The sequence below is a fragment of the Ctenopharyngodon idella genome, chromosome 12 (genome assembly GCF_019924925.1).
Source record: "Ctenopharyngodon idella isolate HZGC_01 chromosome 12, HZGC01, whole genome shotgun sequence".
Classification (NCBI taxonomy): domain Eukaryota; kingdom Metazoa; phylum Chordata; class Actinopteri; order Cypriniformes; family Xenocyprididae; genus Ctenopharyngodon; species Ctenopharyngodon idella.
In genome coordinates this window covers 25,393,282-25,410,223 of record NC_067231.1, presented here as the reverse complement: position 1 = coordinate 25,410,223, position 16,942 = coordinate 25,393,282, and the positions used below count along the sequence as shown (strand labels likewise).

Here is a 16,942-nt window from a genome sequence, read left to right as displayed (position 1 = left end):
ACCTCACGGTTTGGCAAGCAGAGGCGTTCTTGAATTCGTACACAGACGGGAGAAAGGAAGAGCTCAAGTGAAGTGTCAAACGAGCACGGTGTCCCATTTACGTTACGGAGTGCCGGGGATGATGTAACTTTGAACCCCACGGAGAAATACAGATATGAAAGGGAGAACGAGCCTGCCGGAAAGAGAAACGGAAAAAGAAAGGTTGAGCTTGGGTTTCAAGTGCAAAAGCCTCGGGGAAAAAGACTGTGGTCCATTTACGAGGCTGCTTTTACCAGATTTGTGTTTAATAAATAACTCTGCCCACAGTTGAACTGCTGTAACGTGACATGCTTTTAAATTTGTGAGGGAAATAAATAGTAGTGACTACAAATCTGCCATGTATCATGTTAAGAATCTGAATAAAACAACATTCCATGTTCTCAGCTTGTAAAACACAGGTGCTTTGAGACTCTCGACGGCAGACACATAAAGGAGATCAGGCACTGTAATGTAAGAATCCAACTGAGAGTCCCTGGAGTGGTCTTGCATTTGTCTGAAAGGATGACTGGTAGTGTTTCACGCCTCAGGGATCCATCTTTCAACAAACACGGCTGCGTTAAGATCTACTCTCCGGTGAGACGTTCAGAACTTAACAGAAATTTGAATACCTATATGCTTTAATAACACATTTCATTTCATGTCGCATTGAAAATGTCACGACAAGGACGTGACAATAGTATTGATTGGCCGATGGCACCACAAGAATGAATACAGTCCCAAACCCTTCACTGGTGACCATCCTGAGCTGTAACATGAAAGGCAGCAGACAGAGGAAAATATTAGTCCATTTCATGCTTCAAAAACTATTGGGCACTGCTGAAGCATCTTCTATAATATAATGAAATATTTCTGATTTGTGACAGTATGTTGCTAACTTTTTTTTCCTCCATTTCATCAGACTACACACCTACTTCTATGGAAGCTTGTTTCCACCACTAAATAAAAAGGTAATTGGTAATTTTTATCTCACAATTCAGACTTTTTTTTTCTCTCACAATTGCGAGTTTACATCTCGCAATTCTGACTCATTGTGAGATTTAAACTCTCAATTGCAAGTTATAATGTCAGAATTGCGAGATACTGTATAAACTCACAATTGAGAGAAATAAAGTCAGAATTGCAAGTTCTAAACTAAAATTTGCATGTTATAAACACAATTCTGACTTTTTTCTCACAATTTTGACTTTTTTCCTCGCAATTACGAGATATGAACTCACAATTCTGACTTTTCTCAGAATAGTGAGATAGAAACTCGCAGTGGCGAGTTATAAAGTCCAGTTCTAAGGAAAAAAAGACTGACTTTTTTCTCAGAATTGTGAGATATAAACTTCATATCTCACAATTCTGACTTTTTAACTTAGAATTCTGACTTTATAACTCACAATTGCGTGTTATAAAGTCAGAATTGCGAAATATAAAGTCGCAATTGTGAGTTATGTCAGAATTGTGAAATATAAGCTCTAGTAGTAAGATAAAGAGATTTATCTTGAACTCCGTCATGGAAACTATGTATAAACCTTAATTAAACAATTTAATTATCAAGATATTAAGTAAGATATTACACTGTAGCCACATTGGACCAGCAGTTTGGAAAATCGATGGATGATTCACCTGTGGGCGCCATCTTCTGGTCAGAATTCGTTCAGTGTGCGACTCTCAGTGCATTATGGGTATTCTCTAGCCGTTGAGCATACATTGGTTGTACACTCATAATTGCTGTGCATTGTGGGATTGAATGAGTGCACTTAATAATAATAATAATAATCCCTTACATTTATATAGCGCTTTTCTGGGTACTCAAAGTGCTTTACATATGGAAGGGGGAATCTCCTCAACCACCACTAATGTGCAGCATCCACCTGGATGATGCGACGGCAGCCATATTGCGCCAGAACGCCCACCACACACCAGCTTATTGGTGGAGAGGAGATAGAGTGATGAAACCAATCAGTATATGGGGATGATTAGGAGGCCATGATGGACAGAGGCCAATGGGCAAATTTGGCCAGGATGCTGGGGTTACACCCCTACTCTGTTTGAAAGACATCCTGGGATTTTTAATGACCACAGAGAGTCAGGACCTCGGTTTAACGTCTCATCCAAAGGTCGGATAATGTTGATAATGTCCACTATGGTTTCAGACACCCATAAATGGCTGCCTCCTCAAATCGTGCTCTATTTAAAGGTATGGGGGGGCGATTTTGGACAATGCCTTAGTCTCGGGTTCTTTACCCCAGTGCGCATCTGAGTCTGCATGACAGTTTTCACATTGCCAATTTTTCATGCGAACCGTGCCCCATTTTAAACTAAACGGCCAGTGTGAAAGCACCCTAAATAGATGGTGAAATGATGAAGATTGTGTTCCAGAGGGCAATACATCTCACCCACTGACACACTTTACCCCACTCTCCTCTAATTATTAATAATGTGTCAAAAAGGGCAAAAGTAAAAACGCAAAAAGATTTAATTCCTGTTTGGTAAACTTTGACACAGACACTGAGTCAAGCATTCTCAAACAGTGCTTTATGAATTGGCAAACACAAATAGGTACACCAGGACCACTTCAAGCATAATTTCCTCATTTCCTAGTGATTAATCTTTGATTCATTTGCCGGGTCACAATGATTAAGATCCACAATGATTATCTTATCATAGCACAAAATCTTTAATCAAAAACGGCTGCCTTGTTTTTGTCAGAACTGCAAATGAGTTTTGATTCATTTGAGATAAACCTGCGGGTTAATTTGTTGCTTCGTGAAGAGTAATTGATTTCAGCTTGCTGCATCCCGTTCATTTACTTTGATTCTCTCTGCCGCTCTTAATGGGTTTAAAATCACTGATAATTGAATGAATTCAGACGGGATATTGTAAGATCTTTATCCTCCCTCAAATCACGTGAAGTTGAATGTTTGTCATAGTTTTAATCAGCGTTGATTAAGTGGCTGAAAGAAAGTGTGTTCTGTTTAGCATAAAAAAAACGAAAGTCTCTTTATTGGCCAATTTCACTTTTCTCGTCATCTTGGAGACAGATTTGACTGCTCTGTAAGCACGCATCCAGTTTTTCTGCTCAACACATAATCATTTCGAATCATCCTTCTGAAATCTTTTGTTTTTAAGCCTGTTGTTTTTTTTAAAGCGTCCACGGCTACTTCATTTTGCATTGGACGTTTATATGGAGGCACTCTGGCGTAAACAAGATTCTTGTGTGAGTGAGTGTGCGATTGCCTTTAATGATGTAGTGAAAATAACTTGCACCTGAATGTAAAAATCTGCATAAAAGCACTGCTTTTATAATAGTTGTCATTTGAGTTTTTGTATGTAAAGTGTGATTTACATTTGTATAGACATGGATAAGTATCAGCATCAATGTATGAACAGCTTCTGATTTTCGTTTGCCATTTGGATACAGTTTTGAATAACATTTCTCTGATAAATGAATTGCAAGTATAGAACTTTAGAATAAGGAACACATATTCACTATTAACTACCACTTTTCCCTCAATAAACTCCTAATTTACTGCTTATTAATAGTTAGTAAGGTAGTTGTTAAGTTTAGGTATTGGGTAGGATTAAGAATGTAGAATAAGGTCATGCAGAATAAGGCATTAATATGTGCTTAATACATACTAATAAATAGACAATATTCTAGCAATATGCACGCTAATAAGCAACTAGTTAAAAGACCCTAAAATAAAGTGTTACCGAACTTCAATTCCAGTCCCAACCTGAGGGACTGTAAATATGTTACTATAGTAAAAAATTACATTTTAGATGCTATCAGTATGTTAATGCTGTACATTTCAGTGTCTTTAGAAAAATCCAAAAATAATATTAACACTATGTGAGTTAAAAATCAGTTAACACTTTAGTATGGGGAACAATTCTCACTTTTAACAAGCTTTTTACATATTGGCTGTTTATTAGTACTTATAAAGCACATATTAATGTCTTATTCTGCACGACCATATTCTACATCCCCAAATCCTACCCCATACCTAAACTTAACAACTACCTTACTAACTATTAATAAGCATTAAATTAAAAGTTTATTGAGGCAAAAGTCATAGTCAAAGGGATAGTTCACCCAAAAATGAAAATTCTGAACACAAAGATATTTGGAAGAATGTCAGTAACCAAACAGATATCACCCCCCATTTACTACCATAGTAGGAAAAATAAATACTGTGGTAGTCAATGGGGGGCGAGATCTGTTTATTCTTCCAAATATCTTCCTTTGTGTTCAGCAGAACAAAGAAACTCATACAGGTTTGGAACTACTTGAGGGTGAGTAAATGATGACAGAATTTTCATTTTTTGGGTGAACTATCCCTTTAAAAGTGAATATGTGTTCCCCATACCAAAGTGTGAGTTAAAACTTAAGCACTCACCAACATTCGACATCTCTGATACACTGGCCACGTAGGTGTCCTTGGCAAACTTTGGCTCGTTGTCATTGATGTCATGGATTTTGATGATGAATTCCGAAGCCCTCTCCAGATCCTGTCCAGAGGTTTTGTTGACGGCTTTGGCGCTCAGGGTGTACAACGCTTTCTCTTCCCTGTCAAGCCTCCTGGTGGCATGGATATCACCCGAGTTCTCATCAATCTCGAAAATAGTTCCAGCCCCGTCTCCGGTTAGGACATACTTCACACTCCCATCTTCTGTGTCCATATCTGAGTGAAGCTTAAAAGAGCAAAGAGAGTTTTGTTGGAATTAACAGTTCCCGAATTAACTGTTTTCTTAGCGTGCGACTGGCAAATTGTTTGCAAATATACTAAGTCTGTCAAGGCAAAATGTTCAGGCAGTGGCCCTAAACCCTGTGCAAATGGAAACAGAAATTAAACCATTTGCTAAATGCAGTTTAAGCCCTTTCTGGCCGAAGTCAGAATGTGTTTCTTGAGCAATGTTTTTAAATGAGTCATGAATATGTGAATATGAATGTGAATTTGCTCAAAGGCCCTGCTCGGTTTAATTTTCTTTGTGGGTAAAGCTCGGAAATTTCAACTTAAATATTTCATTCACATCAGTGTCAGTAATAGTTTCAGAATTCTCCTTTTCCTTTTCAGCAGCAAACACAGTGCGCTGAATGGCGATCTAGTCATTATCTGCAGGAGCGCAGAACTTACTGCATAGAAAGCTCTGTGTTGGCGTGGTTGACGGCATATGACAGATATCTCAGGAAACTGTCAATAGACTCCTGTACCTTCAAACTGTGGAGGAAAGATATGACCTGTTTTTGTTCAGAACAGTCACAATTACACAAAACGCTCCTTCAGAGCAGAACTTTCATTTTACACCTGTCTCTTAGCAACAAGAGGAAGCCCGACAGCCCTCTCCATTTGATTGCAGTTCCTCTTTTCCTGATTAGGATTTTACCAGAAGAGGCCAGCCATACAGTCTTGGACAAAATATCCAATCAGCATAGGTGCCTTGAAATGTTTCATATTTATTAAATGATCAATCAACACCCAAAAAGAAGCTGCAAAAACAGTCCTTGTTTTTCTAAGCTGTAAATAAAGAAGAACCAAAAAACATCTTCCATTCTAAGAGCGGCATTCTAAGCATGGCACCCTACAATTTCATAATCTGTCCACTTACGGCTAAATGTACACTATAATTGGAAACGATTTTAGAGGCTTTTCTAACCACTGTTATCAGGATGTAGATAATTTGACACGCAACAATTAAAACCTCAATTTGGAGGTTGCGTCATTGTGAAACAAGTGTTCCTCTCCGTCCTGAAACTGAATTAGGTATCCATTACAAACGCAATTGCATTAACAGCACACTAGCAAGCTGCTCAGAGAAATGGCTATCTTTTCTTTAGTAGTTTTATGTCCTGGCATAGGCAATTGTGGGGGGAAAATCTTTGTCAATGTGATTTTGCTTCATGTTTACTGCAAACAGCAGTTGCAAGAAGGCATAAATTAGTTATTTCATGCTAAATCCTCCCATACCAGTTGTTAAAAATGTTAAGTTAATTAAATTAAGCCTGGTGAAGTCACAAAATAAAATGCAACAAAATGCACCTCTCTTACACCGTAAGAACCCTTATGCTGTTATATTTTTGGACCTCAAGAGGAAGATCGTATTGGTCTTCTTTCATTCAGTTACCTAGGCTATAAGTACCAAAAAAGCATCATAACAGTAGTCATTTTGACTTGTGCACTATGTTCCAAGTCTTCTGGAGTCATGTGATAACTTTGTGTGAATAACAAACTGCATTTTGCTGAATTTCACTATTTTTCTCTTCCAGTGAGCTTTTAAGTGAACTGATTCAACGAGGAGATCTGACTCAATAGGATTCGTTCACGAATTGAAGATGTTAAGATTTTCAGTGAGTAAATACCTAAATTTCATTTTGTTCCTTAGGCAACTGTCAAATCATATGACTTCAGAGGTTTAGGAATATAGTGAGTCAAATGGACTACTTTTTTTGATTTATTTATTTATTTTGCATCTGTGCCCCTTTTTTTAATGTATGGAAAACATTTTTTTTTTTTTTTTTAATGAGTAAATGATGACCTCTTAGATTTTATTACACTTTAATATATATATAAATATATATATATATATATTTATTGTTCATTTAACTTAAAAAAGTAAGTTACATGGTTGCCTTAAAATTTTGAGTTCATTGAAATTAAAAATTTGAGTTAATACAATGAAGGAGATTGGTTTAATACATAGAAACTCAAAATATGATGTTATCTGAACCACATTCATTATCTATGTGTATTTGACAAAAGAAAAAAAGGGTAGCACTTTATTTTAGGGTCTTTTAACTAGTTGCTTATTAGCATGCATATTACTAGAATATTGGCTATTTATTAGTACTTACAGTATTAAGCACATATTAAAGGGATAGTTCACCCAAAAATGAAAATTCTGTCATCATTTACTCATCCTCAAGTAGTTCCAAACCTGTATAAATTTCTTTGTTCTGCTGTACACAAAGGAAGATATTTGGAAGAATGTTTGTAACCAAGCAGATCTCACCCCCCATTGACTACCATAGTAGGAAAAATAAATACTATGGTAGTCAGAATTTTCATTTTTGGGTGAACTGTCCCTTTAATGCCTTTTCTACGTGACCTTATTCTACATTCTTAATCCTACAAAATACTTAACAACAACCTCACTAACTATTAATAAGGAGTTTATTGAGGAAAAGTCGTAGTTAATAGCTTATCTGTGTTCCCTATACTAAAGTGTTACCAAAAAAAAAAAAAATCAAATCATGAATTTTTTTTTTTTTTTTTTTCAGTGTAGGAATTAAGCCCCCTCATATTGAAAACATATGTGTGTTCTGTGTGGAATATGTCACCATTTTTCTCAACTAAAAGCTTTTTCATTACAGTGTTGTGTTTGTAGTTTTCTGACCTCCCCAGTGGCTTTCTGATTGGTTCTTTTCAGTTCCCATCAGCATGCTGATGAGTCAATTATACACATTTTTATGTGTATACCTACTGAGTATTTTTTATATTTATTTATTTAGTTTTTTATTTCATTATAACACAAACACGAAACAGAGAGGGTCATTTATTTCATAATTTTTAGTTCTCATATTTTCATCCTTATTTTCCAGTTTTCAGCCTGGTAAATGTACCCTTTAGATTGAGATTTTTTAATGCTTTTGAAAGAAGAGAGAATGTTCCCCAGGGCTGCATTTATTTGATCAAAATACAATAAAAACAGTAATATTGTGAAATATTATTACAATTTAAACTAACTTTTTCGATTTTAATATGAAATGTAATTTATTCCTGTGATGGCAAAGCTGAATTTTCAGCATCATTACTTCAGTCTTCAGTGTCACATGATCCTTCAGAAATCATTCTAATATGCTGATTTGGTACAGAAAATGGTTGTGCTGTTTAATGAAGTGTGGCTTCCCTGATGAACAGAAAGTTTGAATGAACAGCATTTATTTGAGTAGGAACCTTTTATAAAATTATAAATGTCTTCACTGTCATTTTTATTTTATTTTTACATCTTACATGTAGAGCTTTTGAATGGTAGTGTAATTTATAGTCATATGATAGAGTATGACATACCATAGTTTACACAGTACAACATCTAGAATGGTCAAAACAAACAAAACTATAAAAGTCCACATTTTTACCTCATAGATAAAACTGTCATTTTAGATGATATATTGATTGCTGGATTAGAAATGCCCCTGGATTTTATTCCAGACATCTGTTCATCTTATGCAAGTGTATCTGTGCTGTTTGCAGAAAGGTTTTGCTTACAGTTATGTCAGAATTGGCTGTCTAGAGGTGACACACGTAACACAAGTTTGATTAGTTTTGTGAACTCCAGTCTCAGAGTTGGTTCACACTCTATTGATCGTTGGGGTTCTCCTGGGATTATGCTGTCACCGCTGACACACTGAGAGAAGAGAAACATACACCGCTCCCTCATAAAAGTCATCTGATAGGTTGACGTCAGGCATTATGGAGCGTATCAGTTATCCATATTTACAGCATAACCACAAAGTTTAAATTACAATAATTGTTGATGACACTTCAATCCTCAGTGCATGAAGAAGAAAAACTAAATATAATGGAGATACAGCTTTGAAATGTGTATAAAGCAACTGTTTGGACAACATGTGACAGCGTCAACATGTGTAGACCCAGATGGTAGATACAACATATTTTTCACACACTGCTGTAGTGCTATTAAAAGATGGTTTAAGAGGTTTTTTTTTTTTGGTATTCAGTTGAAATGTAATAAATCTTGAAGAGCCTGTATTTGACACCTGACAAATGTACTATATTAGCAGATGCACAATGTATATAATTGGATTATGTTTTTTTCCTTTTTTTTACGTAGCGGTTAGAAAATCTGGCTCCAGCGTTAGAAAGTTGAGAGAAAGTAATGTCAATGTGGTCAATGTAAGACATGTTCCCGTTTTACTCTGAATTCTAAATGCACGATAATATGCAGTTCATATTAATGAGGGTTTGTGTGAAAAGCTAGAAAGGACTAAATATAAAATATCCTTCTTTTTTTTTTAAATACAGAATCGACTGAAATGCTGTAATGGACATTAAATTTGCAGTCCAGTCAGTGGTTGTTATGACATGGCGATGGCTAATCTCATGAATATTAATTCGACTATGCTGACGTTGCTTGGTAACCTTTCTAGACTGTCCAGTCATGCAAATGATTAATATTCATGAGGCAAACCTTCACCATAGTACGCCTCATAATTCATATTCTTTGCTTGAGTTCTGGCCTTTGAGATTTGAATATCAAACCATATTTGATCAAGCAAAGATGCATTAAATTGATCAGAAGTGACAGTAAAGACTTTTACATTGTTACAAAAGGTTTCTATTTCAAATAAATGCTGCTCTTTTGAACTTTCTATTCATCAAAGTTTCCTGAAAAAAAAAAAAAAAGCATTCAAAAAAGACATTTTTCTTGAGCACCAAATAAGCATATTAGTGTTTTCTGAAGGATCATGTGACTGAAGACTGAAGAAATACATTTATTTACTGTATTTTTGGTGAGAATGTAAGAAATTTCTTTCAAAAATATTAACAAATATTACCAACCCAAAATTTTTGCTTTTTCAGGCAACAACAGTGTATACTAAAGCAATACAATCTACAATATGTATTGATTTGGAAACCACGTTTGTTTAGTATTTGATCTCCATGATGTCAAAACTGTAATATTGACTATTTAACATTAAATTATGATTAACAATGCAATGTTCAAAATCATTCAAACAATTAACAATAGCTAAGTTCAAGAGCCTAATTGAACATTTGCCAAACTTTTTTATTTGGGAGCTTATTCATTAGCCTGCACTCTTAAAAATAAAAGTGCCAAGAAGAACCAAAGGTGGGGGTTTTGCAACAATGCCATAGAAGAACAATGTTTGGTTTCCCCAAGATCCTTTCTTTTGGGAGGCAGTATGAATAACCTTTTTACACTACAACCTTTTTGTGCAATGGAAGAGTTTAATGGATGAACCTTTATTTTTAAGCATGACATCAAAAATAAAATGCTGCCTTGATGTTAGATGAGTGCAGATGTAGTACCGTATGCTGTCTAATTTCCCCATCTAGTAAACTCAATGTGCATTGTGTGCCGTCATTCATTTGTGACAACCAGACACTGCAGACTCTGTCGCTCCAGGGGTTTTGTGGGTCAGTGGATATATGACGTCTGCATTTCTTTTTTTCTTTCTTAGTATATGGGCATAAAAGGCATTTTTACCTCTTTTTTTATAAAGAAAGAAAGAAAAAATAGTACACACTAGGAATGCACTTTAGTTGAGTAGACTGTAAATCCATTTCTAGAAAAGAAATATGTCAATAAATACAGACAGACAGAGAGACGATAGATAGATAGATAGATAGATAGATAGATAGATAGATAGATAGATAGATAGATAGATAGATAGATAGATAGATAGATAGATAGATAGATTGATTGATTGATTGATTGATTGACTGATTCCATTGGGTCTTTGTGAACATATTGCATTTAATGTTTATGATTTTGTCATAGATTATATTATTACTGTGCATACCAATGACTACAATGCAATATTAAATGTTTAAGAATATAACATTGCATGCTTTTTCTCAAGTGTCCCGGACTTGATGTCTATGAAGTCGGTGTTTTTAATCAACCTTCTGCGACATAATGACAAATCTCAATGTTTACAGTCACCGACAAGAATGACAGAAAAGTCCAAATAAATAAATCCAGAATTTGTCAGCCACAGCGAGCAAAGGGGGGGAACGTCTCTGCTTTCAGCTCCAAGCCAGTAATCTATGCAAACATTAGCATGCGAGTCATTAGCATGTGGTTAATGAAATGTTTGTGCGCTCTATCTCACGGGTCCACATTCTCCTGAGTGACAGAGCGAGTGAGGGACACAGCATGCAGGAAAGCCAAAGCAGATATAAATAACTTGAGATAAGATCTAATTATTTTCAACATATTTACAGCCAGCGACTCTAGACCCAAGTGTGATGGTGGTTGAACCAATTTTTGGGAAGAAATGACATCTCAAGATGCATTTATTTCTTTTTTTCTGATGGAAATGTCAAATATAAAGAATGTTTTTCTTTCTTTTTTTTTTTAAAGGTACATTATGTAACTTCTTTTTGTTGTTATTGAAAATTAACTACATTTAAATAATGAGTCAACACATCATCAATCCTTCTTCCAAAACGTGTTTTTGTCTTACCCTGATTCACTATGGTACGTGTTTATATTTTAGAACTGGCTGGATGGTTTTCACAGGAAATTTGCGTACATATGTCACTCGCCCGTGCGTGTCTTGTCACATCCGTAAATAGAGAAAAGTTGCTCCGGCTACTTTGACACATTTATGGTGTTGGAGCGGCATGGGTTAGTTGTCAAAACAAGTGAGAAAGGTTGACATAGAGCATGGTAAATCTCCAACCTCCAGGGAATCACCCATTTAAAAAAATTACTGGTGAGTAAGGTATTTTATTGAACAGATAAACTGTCATATGTAGCTCTCTAATAGAGTTCATTGTAAAGCATTATCTATTGTGAAGAGTCATTTCATTATGGTTGTTGTAGCATTGTGCTGGAGTTTATTTTCAAGTAAGTACCATGTCTATTAATGGGTATAGCTACCGTAACGTCTTCAGCTAGTCATCTTGAGATCCTTTCCATCTAAACTCGTAATATCTCTAAGTCCAGCAGTGAATGTTTTATGAGCAGTAGGATAACCATATTCATTCACACAGTCACGCAGCACCGAAGCACAACCAAAACAATGTTCTTCCGCAAAATGCATGCAGTTTTGTTTTTTAACCACTAGAGGGCCAAAGCTTACATAGTGTACCTTTAATGTAGAAGCTATGATGGTCTACAAATGATCAAAATTATTCACCGTAAGATTCAAAATCATTATATTTTAGGTGTAAAGTGATGAATTACGTAACATTTTCCAAGAACTCACTAGTATTGAAGGAGATATTGAACTTCTAATCATTGTTCGTAAATGTTATTAGTGAACTACAAGGTTTCAGAAATTAATATGAGTGCATCCTCTCAATGCTCAAACATTTGCCACGGTTTAGGGCAGAGTTAACATTTAAACCAGACAGAAAAGCATGACAGATCACATCGGCTACAGTCTGAAATCTACCCTTGTGCAACCTTGATTTTTTTAAATGAACGTCTGAAGGCCTTTAAGTCCTGTGCTACACCTCTGACACTTATCATACATTGTATTTGTGATGCATTGTTTAATTCTGTTTCTTTCATTTCAGAACAAAGAGCGGTAAACCACCAAAGAGTATTTTCTGAAAAAGGACTTTCATGTTAGTTGTAACCAGAGGAAGCCGATATGAAGATGTAGATTCCATTTTCATCTCCGCTATGTATAAAATCCCTTGACAGCACCATAATTAGTCTCTCTATGTCCTTTATTGTGAAGAAATCCTCCAGCGCTGCCATGGCCCACACAGACGTGAGTTTGAAATCCATAAAAAGACATCTGAGACAAAGACATGCAATGAAAGCAGACAACCGCATAAAGCCAATACAAACCCCAGCTTCTCAGGGCTAATTGGTATTTGTCAGGCGAGCGTCTACGCGCGCTTAAAGGGTATACATAAAACATTGCATTAATCTCTGAGGTAAACACACGCTTGAACGACAACAACAGGCTTCATTAGGTCATTAATTTGAGGTGGACTGTGGCCGAGCCTGAAATTCCCTGCAGGAATGAAGGCGATGTGTGAAAGATGTTTTTGGCCCCGCTTTAGCAAAAGCGTAATGCGTCTCATAACAACCTGTCTTGTTCTATAAAGTGCTGCGGGTGAGTATTTAACCGTTGCATGTTATTTCAGCAGTCAGAGAGCAGGAAATATTCGTTAAAAATGTTTTGCAGAGAATGAAAAGCCTGAATAAACATTGACAGTGTTTAGAAGCAGTAATTTACAAGTCTCAGCGCTTTTTAAGTCATTAACTCACAGTGCTTCATTCTAAATATAAAGCATTTGAAAACTCGGAAAAGTTGTGTTTCTTCTTGCACAGTGCAAACAAATTCAGGCAGACCTGAAAAATGCTAAATGGACCCGTGAGGGCAGAGGGTTTAGATCAACAAACAGGAAAGTACACTGTGAAAAAAATTTTTTTTAGTATTGCTGTCTTGTTTTCCAGTACAAACAGGGCCTAAAATTAACACTCGGCAAGCGCTAACTACGAGTAAAAATCGGCGTTGGCGAGTATATAAAATGGTGTCACTCGTCAGTTGGCTGGTAACATTTTTATGAATTCTAACGATGCATGAATGTGAAAAACGTGAATGCTCAGGACAGCTGACAGGCCAGCATTGCCTTGTCACAAATGTTTAAGCCTTGACAATTTATATACAACCACAAGAATACGCAAGAAGGGGTTTATTTTGTTACCCGTGTGCAAAATTTTGTGTGTGCATGCCCAGAAAATACTGAATTGAGCTCTCTTTCACGTCTTCTTGCACTTGAGAGGACAGATTCACACAAAATTTTGTCAAAAATGATCAATCAGTTATGTCTTAAGTGAACGTAAACAGTTGAGAAAGTAAACACGTGTACAGTATGAGTATATTAGATCCGTGCATTCGCTCCTAAAGTGACAGCAGCCTAATATTCCTGCTGCTGTGTTCTTAATGTTAATCAAACAACAAATGACAAAGAAAAAAATCACTCACTGCTCTTGAGTGAATAACTTAGTAACATTAATAAGGATGTTTATTTTATACAGTGAAGACTATGCAGTGTTATTCTGCATTTGCTTACATTTCTGTACCTGACAGACCTACTTCTGACCTACCTGAAAAACCTGAAAAGCACTGTTTATTCCATTTGTATCTTTCTTATATTGTATTTATTTGTGCTTTTGCTTGTAATTTGATTATTTGTTTTTATTTTACTACTAGCTGTTTACTTGTCTTTAATAATGTTTTAAATTTCTATTAGTTAGGCTAGTACACTGTAAAAAAGAATTGTTGGTTTAACTTAAAAAAGTTACTGTACCTGGTTGCCTTAAAATTTTGAGTTCATTGAAATTAAAAATTTGAGTTAATGCAATTAAGGTGATTGGTTTATTCGACAGAAACTCAAAATATTATGTTATCTGAACCACATTAATTATCTAAGTTGATCTGACAAAAGGAAAAAATGGTGTGATAACAAATCATGAAAATAATTTTTTACAGTATAGTTTTAGCTGTGGTATCAATAATTGTGAATTTTCACTGATAAGCCTATCTAAAATGTTGGTGTCTTAACTGCCTGTTTTTGCAAAAAAATGTTTCAAGGCCAGTAAAACAAAAATAAAAAATTATGGCCGTAAATTTTCTTAAGTCACTGGTCATTGGCAGGTGTGGTAAAAAGTTAGTTTTAGGCCCCAAACACTCTTGTCAAAATACATTTAATTGAGAAGCAAAATGTTGTTGTTTTTTTTCTGGGAAAAAAAGGAGCAAAATTAAGTTTATGCTTAAAACAAGAAAAAAAATATCCATCAATTGGGTAAGAAAAATAAACTTAATTTAAGGACAAAAAAAAGATCATTTTTTTACCCCACTGGCAGATATTTTGTCTTGCTTTAACCAAAAACAGAAAACAAAACTCAATATCTCATGTAATTTTGCTTCTCAAGTACGTAAATGTATCTTGATTTAAGAATTTTTAGATATTTGTCCTGAAAAAATAATCTTTAGAAGTTAAATTAACATGGTGCTTCACACAAACATTCCATTTAGCCTTAAAGTACAAGTTTATATTTGCTCTGTTGGTTGTTTACGCTGCTTTGGACAAAAATCGTTGCATTTCGTGAACACACGGCACATGTACGAATGCTATAGCTGCTGGCACCTTAGTAACTTGCCTAATTGATTGTAAACCCCATTTATTTATTTATTTTCCAACAGGTCTATATCACAATACACCAGATGTTTCGTTTCCACAGTGTAGCCAATGTTTTCCATTTGGCTGCTCACTGGAAGACTAGGGGTGTCCTAATTACTGCCAGCTCCAAAAAAAAAAAAAAAAAAAAAAAAAAGCTTAAAAAAAAAAAAGGAAAAGGCAAAGCACCTCTGGGCCTCTGGGGACGAATTAAAAGACATTTCAGAATAAGGCGTCTGTTGGCCATGTGGCGGCCTTTCGCAGTGACTCATGAAAAAATATGAGCGATTTGATTCGGCCTCATAGATCCTGATTCAATCCTAACCACAATCCCTCTGTTCATTTCAGATGCACTACAGGGAGAGTGCCGCATGGCACTGAATACTGATCACTTGCTCATTTGCTCTGGGAGCACTTTTTGGCACAACACTGCACTCTCTGTGGCACCGGCAATCCTGAACAGATACCCTTTGTTTATTGGCAGGAATATGTCTCCGGCGTGAGGTTGCCTAAATAATCTCTGCCAGTCAAAAATTCGACCGTGTCCCCAAAGAGGCAACATGGAGAAACACATGGAGCGTGCCAGTATTCCAAGCGAATGTGTGCTTTTTCCATTTTTTTTGAAGGAGGTTCTTGATTATAATGAGCTGACAGTTGAATATGAAGTAAAGGCAGCGTGGATTTATCCCGGCCTTGCTTTCATTTGCCTTTGCTAATTCGCGTAGCACAAAATTAGCCTTTGACTCGGAGCAGCTTTAGGAATTAAATCCCCTGCACTCACACAGAGGGATTGTCAGCCGAGCACGGGAGAAATCATTGACAATTCTTGTCAGGTCGGTGGTGAACACTTGCTTAGTACTGCAGAGAGGAGATTGTGAAAATGAGAGCCAGAGCCCAGAACGGATACAGAATAATTATGTATCCCCCCCCCCCATTTCTTTCTTTGTGTATATCTTGAGCTCACTCAGAGTAGGACCGAGTCACATTCAAGTTGACTAACTCGACACAAACACTACGGTGCAATCTCCCTCTCGCTGTCTCGTCCCTCCCTGGTCACCCCTTTTGTAGTTTCACAATCATAAGGCCATGCGGTTTGCTTTGTAGTTTTTACATTTTTTTTTCTGTCACTCACGGAGGTTTGCAACAGATTTCATCGCATGCAGACTCTCTGAGGAGTTGAAAAGCGCATCAACCCAAACTCAGCAAAGCTCTCTCTCTCTCTTCTAATCTCCTCTGCTGGCTGTGGACTCTGCTGGTTCATTTGAGTGGATAAGGACACGCACTGCAACTACTTAGATAGCTGGAGGTTCCTGTGAGGCCTGACTTTGCCGTGACAGAAAGTGGTGGGAAAAAAGAAAAAGAAAAAATCTGCAAGACCTTTATCAGTTTTTATCCAACACGTTAAGTTTGTTTCTTGGCAGATTTTAGTCATTTGTACATTGTTTGCATACAACAAACAATGTACAAATAATTATTATTATTATAAAAACTATGATGTTAGATATTGATACTGTCATAATATTTTATTTAAGGGGTGACAGGTCACGAGTTAAAATCTAAAAATAATAATAATAAAAAAACAAGTATGAAAACAATACATGTAAAAGATATATTAAAAACATACTATATACTATATAGTTGGTGAAAAACTTATGTGAAAAGAGTAGTGTGTTCAAATTCACAGTATCCAAGAAATAGAAGGCAAAAAGTTCCCGGATGACCTAATACTTCCAGTGAGATCCTGAAGTGCCCATTCAATGGACTCTTTACTATCCCATGAGGCCACAGAAGGGGATTTATGAATGGCAATGAAGCAACAAAACTGATGCTGGTAGGTCACATGACAATGACAATATGACAAATGTAGTGAGTCCAGATTACATTCATACTACTGTATATGGAAACATACTTTTTTAACGTTGCAAAGTATTTACTTATTTACCCAGAGAGTATGCTAAATATTACAAAATGCAACATACACGGAAGTACCACGGTAGGGC

At 36.1% G+C, this 16,942-nt stretch overlaps 1 protein-coding gene across 1 annotated transcript in view; it reads right to left on the bottom strand.

Annotated features, from left to right (window-relative positions):
* LOC127523514 (cadherin-10) overlaps nucleotides 1-16,942 on the bottom strand; it is a 56,289-nt gene that overhangs the window by 25,647 nt on the left and 13,700 nt on the right. The window contains exon 3 of the mRNA XM_051914283.1: nucleotides 4,428-4,722. Within this exon, the coding sequence (XP_051770243.1) occupies nucleotides 4,428-4,722 (295 nt within the window). The remainder of the gene's footprint in view (nucleotides 1-4,427; nucleotides 4,723-16,942) is intronic.